Genomic DNA, 18893 nt, shown 5'->3' on the forward strand with positions numbered 1-18893 from the left:
GCTGTTTCGAACGTGGACCCGTTACCCGTTACATACTCGTTGCGAGTTCTATCGAAAAAAATGTCAACTTATTACATATATGTACATACGTAAATGCTATCCATACAATATATAAGAATACGTAGCTCTTGTCGATACGTATACACTCATTGTTTAGACAATTTTCATCTTATTAGTTTTTGATACGACTTTATTTCCCTGTAAAAACGTTCTCGCAAACATGTTACGGACGAATAGATAAACAGCAACTTGAGCCTAACGTCAAAATGGATAGGTGTCAAAGAAAATATGCAACGTAACATAAAATATATGTATTTAATCTGTACTGCATTACATGTGTATATGCATGTATATATACTTACGTATATAGAAATGTGTCTGTTTAGATAGAAAAAAAGGAAGTCCACTGCTGATTCGATAACAGTTTATTGATTTTTACTCGTTGATATAGGGATTGGTAGCAGTATGCAATTCTACTGTGAATTATCGAATGCTTGAATTACAATGAAAGCTGAACTAGTAAAATGCTTATACTTTGTCCGTGAATTAAAAATATGAAATTGTTCGGCGACAAAGATTTGCGGGTGAATAAACAGACGAATCGGAGACAGTCAGACTCGAGGGAAGAAGGTATTCGGTAAATATAGGAGAACGAAGATCGTCGAGTTCGGATATCGTGGAATCGCTGAATCGTTGAATTATAATACAAATATGGTCCGAGTCCGTAGACATGGAATATTCGATCAACGTCTGGTATTCCGGTATTTCATCTGACCGATGCTATTCTCGAGTCTGGCATGGGTAACACAATCGTGCCGTCGACCGTTTATCCGAATCTAAAACGAAGGTGAAACAGAAGGTAGAGAGCAAGCAGAGTGGCACGCGTGAAAATAGGACGGGAACGAACTTTTCCTAATCGTTGCTAATATTATCACATTATGTATGTATACTTTAATATATCCAATGTTATCAGTATTATATATTTCGATAACATCGTCTTTTCTTTTAATTTTACTTCTCATTACCGCTCGCTAGGGTTTTCGAAAAGGAGAGGAAAAAGGAAAGAAATGAATTCGAACGAGATCTTGACTCGGCTTGCCGTATACATATATAAGTTGCGACACCATCGACCAGTAAAAATTGTACGCGAGAAATGGCCGAGCACGCTTTAACCGACGCCACGCAGTACCGAAATAACACAAGTTTGCTAAACGCGAAGGCGGGATACGCGAAATATAGCTATGTATATTTTCTCGTACAGGATTTCAAGACAATCGTACTTTTAGAACTCCGGTTTAATCGCCACTTCGAGAACTAGCATTCTTTATTCTCGGAATACACCAGAATTTGGTACTCGCAAGCACTCGCGCGGATTCGCGCTGTAATTGCAGCGAAATCAACGGCAAACTTGAAATTTTCAAAGATAGCTCGAAAAACAGACGTCGAGAACATATGTATACAATACATGTCCACGCGAGCGCGGGGCGGCGATCGAAAATCGATGAATGGTTCGCGAGAGACAAGAATCGGAGTAGGTGGAATAGAGAAGAAGAGAAGACGAGCCACAAACACGATACAAGAGTACTCGTACCTCGCATGTAATTGAATGGCAGACACGTGGTAAATAGGCTGATAGGTACGAGTGTGCGAGTATGTATAAGTGTATAGGAGCGTAGGAGCCAAGGTCTGGTACACGAAGCGGCGCGGCGTCCACGATCGGTTCGGTTCAAGACAGGCCAGGCGACCGGGCGACCGCACGACCGGGCGACCGCCGACCGCCAGTCTGTACCGGGTGGAGGGAGAGAGGATCGAAAAGAGAAGGAGGCGATGGAAGAAAAGGAACAACGCGATACTCGCGTGTCAGTCCAATGCCAGTGGAACGCGACGACTCGCGTTCGAGCTCTCTGACTCTGACTCTGACTCTGACTCTGACTCTGACTCTGACTCTGACTCTGACTCTGACTCTGACTCTGACTCTGGCTCGCCCAAACGAACTTTGGCCATCGGTTTGTTCACCAAATCTCCCCTCTGTGTTTTCCTCCCTGGACCACGCAAGACATTTTCTTTGACCATCGTTGATCGCGCTCTGCATGGGAGGGGCCGTGTACAATTCCACGGTAGAACGATCATACAGATCCTTTCCGGTTTCACGAGCCATTTGTTCGCATTTTGTGTTTGATTTTGAGCAACGCGTCGATTCACCACCGTCACCACCGCCGCTGTCACCATCGGCATCATCACCGCCACCACCGCCACCACGGCCACCACCGCCACCGCCACCGCCAACGCTACCGTTGCCGTAATCATTCTGCTCTGCGTCATCTTCGTGTAACCACCTTTCCACTCGGCACGATCTTTTCATTGCCTTTATTTATCGCCCAGTCCCTCTTTCGTTCGGAGCCATGAAATGGTACGTGATCATTATTTCTTTCAAGACGATTCAAACCTGGTATTCGACCCCCTTTTGCTCCTCCTTTATCTCTCTTTCTTTCTTACATGTACACACGCCACACACACACACACACACACACACACACTCTCTCTCTCTCTCTCTCTCTCTCCTATCTTCCCCCTACTACTTATACCTATCTATCCTCTTTCTTTTCTTTCCCTTGGCCAATCGGTTTGTTTCAAAGTGTGTGTTCTCCTCCCTTCCTGTGATTGCTAACTTTGATCCGTTTTCTTTCCCACACGCATATTCGTATATTTTGCATAAGCAGAGCATGCCGAAGTGTGCGCGAGTACTTTTAATCACCCTGGAGAACACGCATGAACACGCGCACGCGTGTTTCTTCGCTGTGCGTTTTCGCGCTTTTGTCCCATGTCCCGATCTTTTACGCGTGTTTCAATAGATAGAAATTGTGATGGACCAATTAATAGAAAAGAATAGAGCTCTCGTTTAACCGGTATAAATGGTTAGAGAGCAGTCAGAACTATGTAGCTCGAAAAGTACCTTGGCGCGGTGAAAGATGCTACTCCGCGTATTATATGTATACACATACAAAGTGGGGTCGTTTAAAAATAGATGTTTAAACTTAAATTGTATGGTACATGTGTATATATAAGAATTTATTTTCCACCGAACGGAGTAAGATCCCATACGTAGAAGATTGCAAACAAAAAATCACGCGGCAGTATAAAACGCAGCGATTATATATTCGCTATTTGCTAATAGCGTTTTACATTCAGCTTCCCTTATTCATTCGCATCATAATTACATATATTCGTTACGAATTGTATTTCTAGACGAAGGTTATGTATCTAAGAAGATATCTACATATTATATCCTATAGTCGTGCAACATACGAAGGCGCTTCGAATTTGCCATTTTCAAACGAAACTAAAAAGTCTTCGGTGTTGTACATTGTACAGTAACGAGACATTTGTTAGTTTGTCGGAGTCAATATATCGGCTGCTGATAACAGACAAATATAGAGTTATGCCTGAAATATGAGATTTCTACTTAGTTAGAAAATGATGAAAGTCGAAATTCTATCTTTCTAGAAGCGTAGCTATTGTCGGTGACTAGTTAATGCCAGTCTTAATTCTAAATGTGTTTCGACCAGCTATACACATTAGTACTTTTATAACGAATGTTTCGAGATGCCCAACATTTTAGAAGCATTATTGCTATAGTTATACAGTATGAACTAGTCGGATGTAGGTAGACATTTTGATATATATATATATATATGTACCCTGTATACACATATGTTTCGGTATCTTTGAATTACTTAAGCATCGGTTATTAAAAGCAACATCATTTGGTAATGCCGTTCCGTAGATTTTAAGGTAATACGGATACGACTACAATAACACTTTCTTGCCTACGAGATAGAGTTGTTGTTCAATCTACCTTTATTTGTTTCGTATAAGGACAGGAGAATGCAAGTAGATAGTGTATGTATGGTGAAAGTTCTCCGTAAAATATTACCGACAACGGTAAACCCACGAGTACCGAGTGCCAAAGCCAAAATAATCATTAAACTTGGGCACTGCTTCACAGTGGCGAACTTCGAACCGCGAATCGTGTCTGGCACCGGCAGCGCGTTACGCGCGACATTTGAAATCATATCGAGTCGAGTCGATTCGTATCGTATTTTAAAGAAACGAAAGAAACGGGACCGCAATAGCTCAAGCTTGGAGTTCAAGCAGATCACATGAAACAATTAAACACGAATAGGACAAAGCTATGTTTCAACAAGTTTTTATTTTGATGATCAATTACTATTAATTGTTAATCATTATATTATAATTACTAATAAATATTGTTATTTACTGCTACTACTATTGTTACTTATTACTTACTAATCTAGACAATTTGGAGTATCAATTACAATGGATAACGATCATAACCTCAATTCGGGTAGAGAATTAATTCATGACAATTGACTGTAAATTACGTTTCAATTCCGTAAATTCAATTGTCACTGATCTCTAAATCATACCTACTTATAAATTGTAAGTTCGAACGATTTGAAACTGTGTTTTCTACTGCGTACATGCGATGCGAGAATTGCTGCAGAGTAGCTATTTAGATAAGTAGCTGAAACGCTATAGATCATAGATCAATGTGAACGACATACAGATACAGTAAGAGTAGAATACGCTAAACACATATAATCGAATGCACAGATGAATTCTACTAAAACAAAAAATTTCTTATGAAAATTATAACGAGTATATAATACATGCGTAAAAACGAAATTGGAAAGAAACAAAGAAACACGAGTAAGTAAGTAGGTACATGCATGTATTCTATGTACTCGTATATCGGTCACGCGGAGCGTTCACATGGTCAACTGATTAAACCCTGAAATATTTGAAAGGATAGCGAGAAAAGAGAGGACGATAGAGACAGACATCGATCGAGCATTCAGGTCGCTATCTTGCGGCGTTTACAAGTATTACGAGTATAGTGGTACAAAATCGAAAAATGGCTGTTCTATCGGTGTTTCACGGGAAATAGTACGTACCTAGATACAGCTCTCGCAAACGTATCGTATAGATTTTGTATCGTCGCGAAGAAAGTGATCGCAAAGATAAAATGAGGGGAGAGAACAGAAAAAAAGAAAGGGTAAAATAGCGAGCGGTCGGTCGGGTCGGGTCGGGTCGGGTCGAATCAACTCGCAACAAAGAGGGCGAGGAACAGGGAGAGGGAAAGGGAGAGAGACATAAGAACACAGTGGAATGGGTTAGGAGAGTGGGATAGTGGGCGAGTAAAAGAGTGGGAGAGGGTGAGAAGGAAAAAGGAGAGAAAGAAAGATGGAAGGGTGAAGCGAAGATAGAGAGTGAAACTAGCGGGAAGGGGACGAAATACGTGTGATACGGATACGAAGTATCGGGGAAAAAGCAGAAAAGGAGAGAGATGCGGACGGAAAGTGTGCAATTGTGAAAGACCTGTACACTGGTTGGGGAAAGTTCTGCTTGCGAGGAAACATCGTCGTGGATTAATAGTAACGACGTACAGGATCGTTAGTAAAAATGAAATATTACATTAAAATCTGGACCGATGGGTGTGCGGGAGGGAATTTCGAATCGAAAACGCTCTATCAAATGAAATGTTTCATACAAGACTGCGACGAGCAACGAAACCAAAGGAACCGAACGAACTTACATGTATTATTTTCTTTAGCCGTGTTCCCTCTGGTTCCCTCTCTCAGTTTCATTGCTCGGCTCGGATTCATTCGGTTGTGTTCGTAATGATTGACGCGAGTTAACGCGACTTAGCGACTCCCAGCGTAAACCTGCTGGAAGAATCGCTGAAAAGTTTCAAAGGTGTAATTGTCGCTAAGCGAGAAATAATCCACGAACGATTTCCGCAGTGGAGGAGAAAAAGAAAATGAAAAAATGAAATGTGACGGGTGACGGGTGACGGCTCGAACGCTGTCGCATGACGGATAGAACGGTTGATCGTCGTTCCCTACATATCCACTGTACCCTTCGCTTGCACGCAATCATGGCTGCCTAACACAGGGCGCTCGGTATCGACCAATTTTCTACCGTAATACGCTGCTTTAGGTTAAAAACCTAACCTATTACGGTCTCGGTTCGGTTTCGGTTTCGGTTTCGGGGCGTGTCGCTTGTCTCGCGTTGACAGCTACAAAGTTTGTTGGATCGAGCCGTTGCTCCGTTTTCTGCGACCAACGTCGCATCGATATCTTGCAGTTCTGCGCTTCCGCCTTTCTATTTATTTTTTATTTAATTATATGTCGCCTTTTCGCGTGTTCTCGAGAGAGGCCCACAGAGGCCTAAACGCATCGAGTATGCGAACTATTCAACGTCTCCCGAATCAATCGCAACGCATCAGGGATCGCTTGCATTTTTCAGGCATCCCGTTCATTCAACCAATTTGCTGCTGAGGAATGTAGGCGACGAAAGCACAGACCAGAATAATAATATAACTATGACGAGTGAGGACTTGCTACAGCCTGGCCATGTGGTCAAAGAACGTTGGAAAGTCGTGAGTCATTTAACAAATTCATCTACATATGTATTTCTCCTTTCGCTTCAGATATCATCCGCATTCTTTTCTTATTTTCTTTCCATTTTACGTCCAACGGTTCTTCTTACTCTTCTTATAGATTAGAAAAATAGGAGGAGGAGGATTCGGGGAGATCTATGAAGGCCAAGATTTAATGACCAAGGAGCAAGTCGCGTTAAAAGTTGAATCCGCTCGTCAGCCAAAACAAGTTCTTAAAATGGAAGTAGCTGTACTAAAAAAACTCCAGGGTTTGTGAAGATTTTACATTACGTTACATTAGCATTCTTAATATTGTGCACGTCTACACGAATGCTTTTACCTGTTACAGGTAGGGAACATGTGTGCAGATTTATTGGTTGTGGCCGAAATGATCGATTCAATTACGTCGTGATGCAATTACAAGGCAAAAATTTAGCTGAATTACGTCGTGCCCAACCGAGAGGCTCCTTTTCTTTGTCCACCACTCTCCGTTTAGGACTTCAAATTCTCCAGGCGATAGAGAGTATACATGAAGTAGGTTTTCTTCATAGGGACATTAAACCGGTAAGCACGATTTACTATAGATTTCATTAGCTTTACCGTTGTTGTCTCTTTCGTAATTGATTCGCGCTCTCGCGTATACGTTTGCAGTCGAATTTTTCAATCGGACGACTTCCACACAACTCGAGGCTGCTGTACATGCTCGACTTTGGACTATCTCGCCAGTTTACAACCAGCACCGGTGAAGTTCGACCACCTCGCAGCGCGGCAGGATTTAGAGGAACCGTCCGTTACGCATCGGTAAATGCACACAAGAATAAAGAAATGGGCAGACACGACGATTTATGGTCGTTGTTCTACATGTTGGTGGAATTTGTTAACGGACAACTTCCATGGCGAAAGATAAAGGACAAAGAACAGGTATGTAACAGAGAGTGTGCTATCAGAGACACGGGCTAAACCGATTGGTCGATAGTGTTTAATGTAATTTTACGGTACAGGTGGGTCTCATGAAAGAGAAGTACGATCATCATTTACTTTTGAAACACCTTCCATCCGACTTTCGAGGTTTCCTAGAACACATTCAGGTACGCGTTTTGAAAAACACGGTATCTCACGATTACTAGGAAATTTGGTATTCCGTATAGAACAATACCGTTTTAGAGTTTGGAATACGCGGACAAACCAGACTACGAGATGCTGACGGGGTTGTTCGAGCGTTGCATGAAACGTAGAGGGGTGAAGACGAACGATCCTTACGACTGGGAAAGATCGTTAATGGCCAACGAAAGCGTGCCAACTACCAGGTCTTTGCCTGCTGTGACCATACCTCCCGTACTGACTACAGCGACCACGATCAATCAGCCGCCGCCCACGCCGAACGTCGACACGAACAACCAAGAAAACGTCGAACCCGACAACAGGAAAGAATTAGACGTAAGATGCAATGACGCTAACAGCGGACTGGACGGACTATTGCGCCTCTTTGGCATAAACTTGCGTACGCTGGACGGATTGTAATGTGCTTCGGTCCGTCGGTTATCTTGTACTATTATTTCGTGTCTTTTTGCAGGCACAATTGGATTATGAGAGCATATGCAGAAGAAACAAACAACGCGGCGTGGAAGGATCTTCGGTGCCGTTTACATCGGCCATCAGCAATCATGGCCGAGATAAGAACTGTAATGCCACGATACCGACGATCGACAATACCCATCAGCAGACTAGACAGCAGGCTGTTCTTCCACCGTCGGCTCATGGTCATATGTCTTTTTCGCTCGAACAAATTTCGTATTTCCGTTTTCCTTGTAGCCCCCGTTTTATGTGGCCGTATCTGTACGCGGTTTGCAGGTTCGCCGAAGAAAAGGCGCGCGGTTTCGATGGCTGCGGAACCGCAGACGGGAGCGGTTACGGAGGAGAAACCCATGGACAACGAGGGCAACGCGCTGATGGCCTCTGCGCGTTCCGCTTCGGAGGTGACTCGATATAAAATTAGCGCGAAGCTGCCGGCACCGCTGAGAAAATCGCAGAGCGGCGCGTTCGTTCGAGTACGAGTGAGACCTGCACCCGAACCGACAACCGAAGAACCGCCCAGCCCTCGAGTGCAAACCGAAGTCGACGCCTCATATTGTTCCTACGATGTTACCAATCCAAAATACGTTGGCAATCAGAGTCCCGTACGTATCGATCGAGCGCACGTGTTCGCTCTGATTCGATCCGATTCGATCCTTTTGAAAGGATACTTTATTGTATATATTACTACATATATTGCATTCTATATTTTGCATTTTTCTAATGCTCGACCGTTAACCGATATAGGTTACAGAACAAAGAGAGCCACTGAAAAGAGAACCGCGCAGAAGAACGGACGTTCGACAACAGACACGAGCCAGCCGTGCGGCGATAAGAGACTGTTCTATCACACAGTTCGCACAGATCGACGACGACAACGTATCCGCATTGCAACAAGTAACCAAAGGCGGTGGTGGCTTGACCTTGGCCTCTCAATGGAAGTCGCAATTCGACGATTCCGAAGAGACCGACAACGAGTGGAAAGGAGAGAATTTACAAAGTCCTGAACATAAAGGAACCACCTTGCCAGCGATAGTTCCGCAGGTAAATCTAGTTTCGAGTTTCATGTCTATCTTTCCGAATCCCACGTACTTTTTCCGTTCGAAAAAAGAAAGTGGACAAGCAATTGAAAAGAAACGATGTAAGATATTTCTTTATCGACTCACGGACGATATGTTTGACATTCTAGCCACGTCTGGCCAGTATCGATGCCCTCATTTGATGCGACCGTTGTGTTACCTGCCACAGAATCGAATCGACCCTTTATATGCCATCGTTCGAAACTTGACGCGTAGTTGCGTATTCTTCGTCACCGTCGCTCGTGTCGTTTGTCTTTTCAATATCTGTGCTGTTAGATCAATTTTCGACTACTTCTCATTTCTCCGCGCCTCTACAAGATGCAGAACCTTACGAGGAGGCGCATACATATTATACACGCCCATAGATAACTCGATTCTGTCGTGTAGTTTACCGTAGTTTATAGAGACGCATGCGTTACAAACCGGCGGGGCGTTGAGGGAAGGAGATATACATATATTTGTGGTGTAGTACAATCTATGTATATCAAACGATATACGAGAAACGCAAAGTCGAAAGAGCGAGTTGCATTCACGTTTGACCGTCCAATACCCCCCGCACTTATCCTACACATGTTTTTGTTTGAGTGGATCAACAGACATGTACATGTATACCCATGCATATTATTATGTATCTATGTATGTATATGCGTACATTCTGTATGGAAACGTTTTGTGTTTTTACCATGCTTGTATATCCAGTCGACAGTTGTCAGTGATGCTGTGACTACCGCATCTTCAGTGCCTGCGTCTATCGATGCGAAAACAGCGGTGGTTCAATCAGCCTCAGGTTCAATGGTTGTGTCTCATCAGCATTCGGTTGTACCTTCCGCCCTGTCTCGAATCAGCGAAGATTCTCCGAAACCTTCGGTACCTCATCGATGCTTGAACATTGCTGGCATCGAGAAATATCCGGATCTCCAAGGGGCGCTTCCGAGCGCTTGGAGCGTTCCAGCATTGGCACCGCATGTCCGCGCCAACCTCGAAGCACCATTGGTTCGTATACATCCTAGTATAGACATAGTCTATACTATACGCGTTTCCATCGGCCTATATTAGAATTTTGTTAGAAATTGATCACTAATCGATGCGTGAATTTGTTTGGCACGAACCGGATCGAAACAGGTTCAACAGGCGGCGTTCGACGATTTGTTGTACGAGGTCGACGTAATGAGAAACATCGCAACGCGTTACGACTCGCCGAGAGAAAGTCCGCCGCCACGAAGAGCGAGCGTACCGGCGGTTGCTTTTTCACCACCAAACACGATACCTAATACACCCGGTGGAGAAGAAGAAGAAGCGGGGGCGGTGGCGGGTAGGCTGGAAATTAGAGTCGTGGACGCGACGGCTGGCGCTACCGTTGTACAAACTACCACCGACAGAGAACCGTTGCAGAGTAAGTGTGCGAATCGTTTACCACAGAGAATAGATTTGACGTGTTTCCCTCGTGTTTTCCCCCGTGTTTCCGCGTTCCCGTCTGCCTGTGCGCCTAACGCCCAATAATTTATCCAATATACTTTAACGCGTGTTTGCGGCTGCCTGCTTCGTTTTCGTCTTATTTCCTCGTCATCCATCTGGCCGAAAGAAACAAGCTTTCTAGCATCGCAGACACTTCGTTTCACAGTAACTTTCTCTTCGTTCAAACACAATTCTGGGCAACGAAGAAAACAATTTTGTGATTCGACAGGAAGCATGGCAAACGGTACAGTGGATAGTCCAGCTGGCCCTAATCCAGGATCGGAAGAGTCGTCGGTATACGACGATGCTGTCGAGAATCGGCCACCTGCCGATGCTGTCGCATCGGCACATAAGGAAAACAATACCACAACCGTCTCGACCGCTATATCGAACGTAGTAGCCACTCGTGAATATAAGGACAATAAAGAAAAGGAAGCTCCTTGTAGGATTTATAACACTGTCAGTAAAATACCGGTCCCGGTTAAAAGTCCCAGATGTTCGCTATCAGAGTCCACTCCAGAAACGAATACTCCGAATACCAGGACTTGCGTGGCTAACGAAATTGAAAAATCGTCTACACCCGCGGCTATAACCAGGGATAAAGATGCTAGTTAGTAAGCCTTTTTTCGATTAAATTGTAATCGTACGATTCTCTTTCGAATCCCTTATGCGACTCGCGACTCTTGACACTCGACACTGCAAACATAGTTTCGTTCCATTCCGTTCCATTTTGCCATTACATTTTCAAACTAATGAAATTCAACTAATATGATAGAGACGGGTTTCGCGCGTAATCTTGTGTACCCCTGTCGATCATAATCGTTGCCACGAAAAAAAAGTGAATGCTTGACGCAGATAATAGAAGAGTTACGGAATAAATGATAATATTCTCAATTATACATATATGCATCTGTATATGTATAAAATATACATATACATATACATTATACATTATACATTATACATTATACATGTACACATTTACACATTTACGGATTCCGTCTCGAGTCACTATACAAATAGTTGCATCGCGATTGTTTCACTATTTTTCCGTATCGAAAAGTTTTCCAAAGTTTTTCGATCGACTCGCGTTCTAATCCGAGAACAGCAGGCCATTCGGTGAACTTTTCGTTTTCTTTTCCAAAGTTTTTGCGTATGGTCGTACGGTCCAGGAAAATGTAAACGGTAAAATAGTAAAGTCTTAAGAAAGAAAGAAAGAAAGATAGAAAGAAAGAAAGAAAGAAAGGCGGGAAAGGAGGAGAAGGAAATGGAAAGGAAGGTCTGCGCGCTTGGTTAACCGTATTTGTTTCGGATAAGCTGATTTGTCGGAAGTAATAGCGATTCGTAGCGATACTAACATTGGCAAATTTTAGCTATCAAAGGCAAACCCTTGACAGCGCCCAGGAACTCCGAGGCCCGGATACGACGATGCGCAACCTTGCCCGACGCACGACAGATCTTTTCACCGGTAACGTCGGCTAATTCGGCGGAAGATGAAAATTTGACCGGATGCACCCCTGCGTTACGTCGTCGAAGACAAAGCGAGAAATATGTGACGGATGCTAGTCAACTGAATCTGCGATTCCAAAGACTGCAACGCAGAGTCAGACCCAATTCCGAAATACTGTCTCGATTTTCTCCTAGAGGAGTACCTTCTCATCTCCTAGGAGAAGCGGCCAAACAAACGGAAGAGAGCAGCGACAGCGATTCCAGCAGCAGCGGTCCACCGAATGCTCAACCTCCACCACCCCCGACGTCCTTGCCACCGCACGTTGCAGAAAACAATGCCAGGTACACACTTCTTATCCGCCTCTTCTTGCGTTTCGCCGTTTTATTAGAGATCGCGGTTTTGAACGTGTACTAAAATACACGTGGGTACGTGAACCGTGTAGTACGAATTTAAAGATCCCTCAATACGGATCCGTTTGGCACGTTCGATCGAAAAACAATAAGTGTGCGTTTACACCGAGTTTCCCGCGGGCCTGTGTACGCGGGCGTTTGTCACACACACACACACACACACAAATTTCGAGCAGGTTGACGGGCCCGCTGTGCCCCGCTGCGCGTAGCACAAAAAAAGATCTCTATGGGTCTTTATTCCCTTTAAAGGGAAGCTATCGGTAGTTTACCTAAACGAACCGTGGAGGCGCGGAGCCCATAGAGACCCTTTTCTTCGACGGGCCCGTCAACCCGCTCGAAATTTATGACAAACGCCCGCGTGCACAGGCCCGCGGGAAAGTCGGTGTAAACGCACCCTAACGCATCAGTTGTCGGACTCGATCGTGCCGAATGAATCCTTAAATTCTTACTACACGGTTCACGTACCACGTGCATTCATATACACGTGAAATAGGGATCTATACTTTTTATTCGTTGCTTTCCGCTTTTTGTTAGACTCTGCATATTGTGTCGTTGATCACCGATGTCTCGTTCCGATCACAGATGCCGCAGATTCCGACCTATACCGGACGCAACGTTAGTCAGCCGGGAATCGTGAGGTACAACGACGACGACGAGAAGGGAAACGGTCCGCGTTTCTTTCTAATATCAAGATCGCAACAGAACTTTGCGGTCAACTGGTTCTTCGAACGTGCGAAGCCTTTCTTTCCACGTGACGCGAAGGAAACCATCCGGCGCTTCGCCATTTGGCGGCAATTGAAACGTACGCCCCGTACTACACTGTCACCGAACAGTCGTCAAGCTTCATAAGCGTAAAAGAAACTCGAGGGAATAATCGATCGAACGAAGGAACACGATATCCACGAATTGGAATTGCTTTTCTGGACGAGCAAGCGATTCTGGTTATTTTCGCGAACGTCACACGTTCTCAGAACAGATCGACAGCACGGTTTAATCAGATTCGAGAAACTTTCGTAATTTTTGCTCGACGCGTTTACGCGTTTAACCTCGACGATTATTCGTTCAGTCCATCCGTGCGCGTTCACCGTACTATTTATTTTCGATGCAGAATTCTCTCGCGAAACGCGAACATTATATGAATTGGTGGTGCTTCAAAGATTACACTTCCTAGTCCTTAAATGCGTCCGATGATAATTATGATAAATATTAACGATTATGTGTAAATGGTGCACGTTACCAAGTTACTACAACGCGATAATGGCGTTTCGAAAAGAAGTAGAGGAAGTAATCCGCGTTTACGAAGAGAACAAATTCTTGCTGCACACTTTTCTTTCCATCCATCTATATATACCTTTCTCTCTCTTTCTCTCGCGCTCTCTCTCTCTCGCTCTTTCTTCGTTTCTCGTTCCTTCTTTCTACGAGATACTATAACGTGTTGTTTCCGTTCGCGCCGCGAGACGTTGAAACATCACCGACCACGCTTAACAAATTCTTCCTAAAACGTAGCTTGTTCTTTTCCGTTCTTTTCGTTGGAACTGTTCTCGGTAGTTTGTACGATGAAAACAGTTTGCACCGATTCCGTTCGATGTACTTTAGCTACTCTGCATCTACGATAGTGACATTGAATATAAGGGAAACTAGTTGAGAACCGATATAGAATCGGCTACGCGTACGCAATACCGTGTTTTCGGTTCGGTATTTTCGATTGATTACGTTTGGATACGTTCGATAGTCTCCGAAACGTACGTATGCGCCGTGTATTTACACACGTGCACACAGGGGAACAAGATCTCTTTGAAAAACCACCGTTGGCCCCACGTAGACGGACCACCGACAATGATACATATATCGGCGAAAGAATAAGAACCGCGCGTTAGCAAACTGCTTTTGTGAAAAATCTGTCGAGGGAAATAGGGAAAGTTCAGGAAAGAACAGCAACAACAATAACAATAACAACAACAACAGCAGCGGCATCAGACACGTAAACAAAAGTACTCGAAAAAAAGCTACAGTTAGATTATATGTAATAGAATTACGCGTATTTGTCTTGCACTTCCCGGTAACGTGATTTTTCCAAACAGTTACGAATTCGCAGTGAAATGGAATCTAGTGATGCATAAAACTAGTCAAGTAGAGGTCCTCTAGTATTCTATTACTAAAACCAAATTCGCGCATAGAGTTATACATACTTATATTGTATTTGTACAAAGTAGTTAAGGATTTATTTTGTGCAATGGTCGCAAGAACGTTGACGTTACGATACGATACGATACGATACGGTACGATGAAATAGCTTTAACTTCGAAGAATCGCGGAATATTCATTTGCGACGTAATGAAATGTGTACAATACACAAACAAAAGAATTAACCGAGACACGTAGGCGCAATAGAAACAAACAATCGACTGATACGTGTGTATGAATCTGTGTATGTACGTATATTCTTCTGTACGTATATTGTTACAATTTGGACAGCGTAATATCTGTTCTTGGATCTCGAGAGGATTACGATATCGCGAAATAAATTGCGCGAATATAGAAGAATACAGAAATTCGAATGCAACGACGGTAAGGCGCGCAAGCGAAATCAATTCTGTGTAAATCAGTAATGGATCTGTAATCAAAGATGAAATGTATGTTTGAATGTAAACAAACACGCATAATACAGCTCATTGGACGTATCCCTTATTACATATTTAATTTTGTAATCAGAAAATCGCGCGGCTGAATACTTATACGATTCACTTTGACGATTTGCACGCAGCTTCATGAAAATAAACAGAATGCCTTTTGTTTTCGAAACCGTGAACGTGTCAAACTTATTAACGTTCATTTCTCTTATTAACGTTCATTAACAACTCCTCCCCAACAATATCTGAATCTCTACGTGATATATTATGTCAACAATATCTGAATCGCGTACCTGACTTTAACATCGCACCGCAAACTCACCGATCGAATCATTCAATTCTTAGGCATACGGACTTTCTGCAAATTGGCGCGAATTCCCGACGTGTAACGCGACGACTGGCGACTACTGGCGACGGCGACTACTGGGGAGTAGTGGTGAGTCGAGGACTGACACTGACGTCACTGACTAACAGTGCTGCTCTCCGAGTCAAAGACAAGCAACGATAAGACCGCGCCCGCGAGTTTTGGTCCCGGTTCGTGTTCCGTACTGGCGCTGAGTGTAAATATAGGGTGAGTCACCTAAGACAAGCCACCTGAATAACTTCTACGTTTCTCGAGATACGAAGAAATTTTTCAGACAAAAGTTGTCAGGTTTCTAGGGACCCATTACGTGGTGTATTACCTAATTTTTTTAAAAATCTAATCACATGTTTCTGAACTCCTACATTTGTAGCCCTTCTCAAGACAATTTCAACACTATAGTCATTCAAGGTCAGAAACGTAAAAAAGTATGAAAAATATAAATTCTAATGGATATTAACCTTTATATATATATTAATGAATTTCTCTGAAAAAATGAATTTGTTTTTTTCTAGGAATATCCCATTTCGTAAGCATTCATAGTCAATTTACATTTTTTATTCATCGTTTAATTTCCGACCCTAAATGACTATATCGTTGAAATTGTCTCGCGAAGAACTAGAAACGTAGGAGTTCAGAAATATGTGATTCCATTTAAAACAGCCAGGTTGACTTTCAAATCTCCTAAGCGCCTCCACCTGACAAATAATTATATACACCACATAATGGTGCCCTCGAAAACAACAACTTTTGTCTGAAACATTTCATCGTATCTCAAAAAATGTATAAGTTCTTCAGGTGGCTGGTCTTAAGTGACTCACCCTGTATACGCGCCTTATAATTTTGCCCCCTCCAGATCATATTAAACGCCCGAGGCCGAGTCAAAGTATACAGAACACTCGATCCCACTGATCCCACTAACAAGCCTAAAATCACGAATTATTTATCGGTAATGTCGAGCGCGACACAAAAATGGTAATGGACCTCTAAATCCCCGCAAGAATGTGTCAACAAAGTGTTAATACAACAATTAAGCCGCGTAGATACGACTACTTTTTCAGAATCAGCCACTCGGTGCCTGGTACAGCACTTTCCCGGATCAGAGGGGAAGTGGATGAAGCGGAGGAAAACGATTTCCCGGTCAAGGCCCGCGAGTGGGCGTGTGCATCAGCATTTTCGTTCGGCGAGAGAAAATGAATTTTACTTTGCAATAATCCCATACATACATAAAAATGCTTTCTGGATCCTCACAATCGTGATGGATCTATAAGTAAATAACACGATAAGCACTGTATGTATTCACATTTCGCCTGGGTAATCTACATAAAAATTCATGTCGCAAAATATGTACAATACACATTGCATCATTCTATTCTATGTAGTTGTTCATTCAAGTGTCTCATATTGCTAAATAACAACTTCACTGTTTCACGATTTCACTTCTTTTTTTCAAATATCACGTACTAATAGTACGATTGTTACATATGTGAGGTATAACTAAATAGCCATTTTTGTTTCTCTCTGAAATATCACAAAATGAACAACGGGGAAAGTACGATTTACGTTGTCTCCAGTTTTGAGATTATATTTGTGTTCTTGGGGTTATTTCAAGAAGAAAATGTATACATATATAACATTGTGTCAAATCGGCCTGGTTTAGCCGGTAAAGTAGATTTCCTGTTTTTTATAAATTTGCAAATATCTCGGTAACTATGCGAAATATGGCAAAATATCAAGAGACCTTTTTTGTAGAAAATGAAATTTCCAACAATTTATGTTCTATGACATTTTTTTATCAGCTGCGCAGTTTCCGAGTATGTATGTATATTTATATTTCGGTGAAGTTGCAGAACAACTGCCTCCGGTAAATATAGCTATGAGGGGACCCAATTCGGATGACCTTCACCTTGACGTATGTTGTCAAGGACAACATTCTGAACAACTTTTGTCAATACATCTATCCGTCGCTCGGACTTACTTTCGGATTATTACGAAAAAGCTTTGTTAAATTTTGGTTGCAACTACAGTAAACTTTACGTTTAGGGAGGCAGGTCCCCACACAGCAATACCACTGAATACCACCCACACCCACCCAGTGCAGTGTTTCTAAAAAGAAGGTCACCCATATATGTATAACGAGAGTGACATACTACTCCTGGATTTTCGTATGCGTTTATTTTATTTTATTTTATTTTAACGTTTTTTATAGGAAATTCAATTTCATACAAAAAAGGTCTCTTGATATTTTGCCATATTTCGCATAGTTTGCGAGATATTTGCAAATTTATAAAAAACAGGAAATCTACTTTACCGGCTAAACCAGGCCGATTTGACACCATGTTATATATGTATACATTTTCTTCTTGAAATAACCCCAAGAATACAAATGTAACCTCAAAACGAGGGGCCACGGAAATCGTACTTGTGCCTAAACAACAGTATATTTCACTTTTATAAGCATGCGTGAAATGCGTTACTTGTAAACAAAAATCGTATTCTAGTTGATATGATACACAAGTGATGTACAGCTATTCTTAAAAGTAGCAATATTGTATATCGGTGAAAACCTTGGTGTCTTGTATATCCCTACTCTCTACTCTATGTATATTATTTTGCAGGCGAATAGCTAGTTAGCGAATTTTCTATTTGTCAAACTAGCTACCCAAGTAGCCACAGGTAGCCACGTACGTCCCTAAAACGTACGCAGAATGGACGTAGGACGTTTGGACGTGAACCGTACGTTTTAGGGACGTACGTGGCTACTTGGGTAGTCGCACGAAGGAAACATTTCGCGAGAAAAGCATGGAAAAGGTCCGGGACGAGGAGAGACGCAACTTTAATGCTTTTCAACGTATTCAGTCTATACTCTATATTTTCGAAAGAGAAAAAGAATATAGCTTATCTAATCTCTGTTATCCATTACGCAAAATACCGATCACAGCGTGTCCACGATATCGCCACGCGAGAATTTCCTCTATCTATACGATCGCAAAATTTTCCAGGCAAACTGTTGACAGAATTCAACTATAAAAGGCTTAGATCGTTGTTGAAATTCTGAAACGCGCAGCAAACTTATCCCGGTTCGATCGGACGATCGATTGTCGCATTATGTGGATTTACGACGCGCTGGAATTCAACGCGATCTCGATCTCCGTATCGTGTTCCGTACAATTTATAAAAACGATTACTTCCTAGCGATACAGTGATTAGTTTGTTAGGAATGTTTCGCATCTTTCCATCGATGCATCATCGTTGTGTACATAATAGACGTACAAACGAAACTGCGCAAACTCCACGTTTCTACATATGTGGAAGAAGCTTATCGTTCAACGTAGACAGATTGACTAACAATGAAAGTATAATGTATGTCGAAATTATGCATACATATATTCGATTAGACTGCCGAATATTCTAAAACGATAGTCCAGCAACAGCAACAGCAACGCAGCACGCGTGTTAAATACACTTCTGTG

The 18893-nt window shown here is 42.7% G+C and overlaps 2 protein-coding genes across 3 annotated transcripts; one reads left to right on the forward strand and one right to left on the reverse strand.

Annotated features, from left to right (window-relative positions):
* Positions 1-54: 54 nt before the first annotated feature.
* On the reverse strand, positions 55-2362 carry LOC143208104 (uncharacterized). Its single transcript, XM_076422188.1, has 2 exons — positions 363-2362; positions 55-255 (listed from the first exon to the last, which is right to left on the reverse strand). Exon 1 carries the CDS (start codon positions 2360-2362, stop codon positions 1727-1729), a length of 636 nt encoding a protein of 211 aa, XP_076278303.1. The 3' UTR covers positions 55-255; positions 363-1726.
* On the forward strand, positions 2270-13395 carry Asator (tau-tubulin kinase asator). 2 transcript variants are annotated; one of them, XM_076422170.1, is made up of 15 exons: positions 2270-2410; positions 6331-6463; positions 6585-6732; positions 6813-7027; positions 7115-7384; positions 7465-7551; positions 7628-7900; positions 8037-8223; positions 8315-8640; positions 8783-9079; positions 9814-10107; positions 10237-10507; positions 10799-11179; positions 11943-12360; positions 13012-13395. In XM_076422170.1, the coding sequence occupies exons 1-15, from the start codon at positions 2403-2405 to the stop codon at positions 13064-13066; spliced, it is 3363 nt and encodes a 1120-aa protein (XP_076278285.1). In that variant the 5' UTR covers positions 2270-2402; the 3' UTR covers positions 13067-13395. The 2 variants fall into 2 exon arrangements, with proteins under 2 accessions (XP_076278285.1, XP_076278286.1); XM_076422171.1 differs by lacking the exon at positions 10799-11179.
* Positions 13396-18893: the final 5498 nt, after the last annotated feature.

This window comes from Lasioglossum baleicum, chromosome 4 (assembly GCF_051020765.1).
Source record: "Lasioglossum baleicum chromosome 4, iyLasBale1, whole genome shotgun sequence".
In the NCBI taxonomy this organism is placed as follows: domain Eukaryota; kingdom Metazoa; phylum Arthropoda; class Insecta; order Hymenoptera; family Halictidae; genus Lasioglossum; species Lasioglossum baleicum.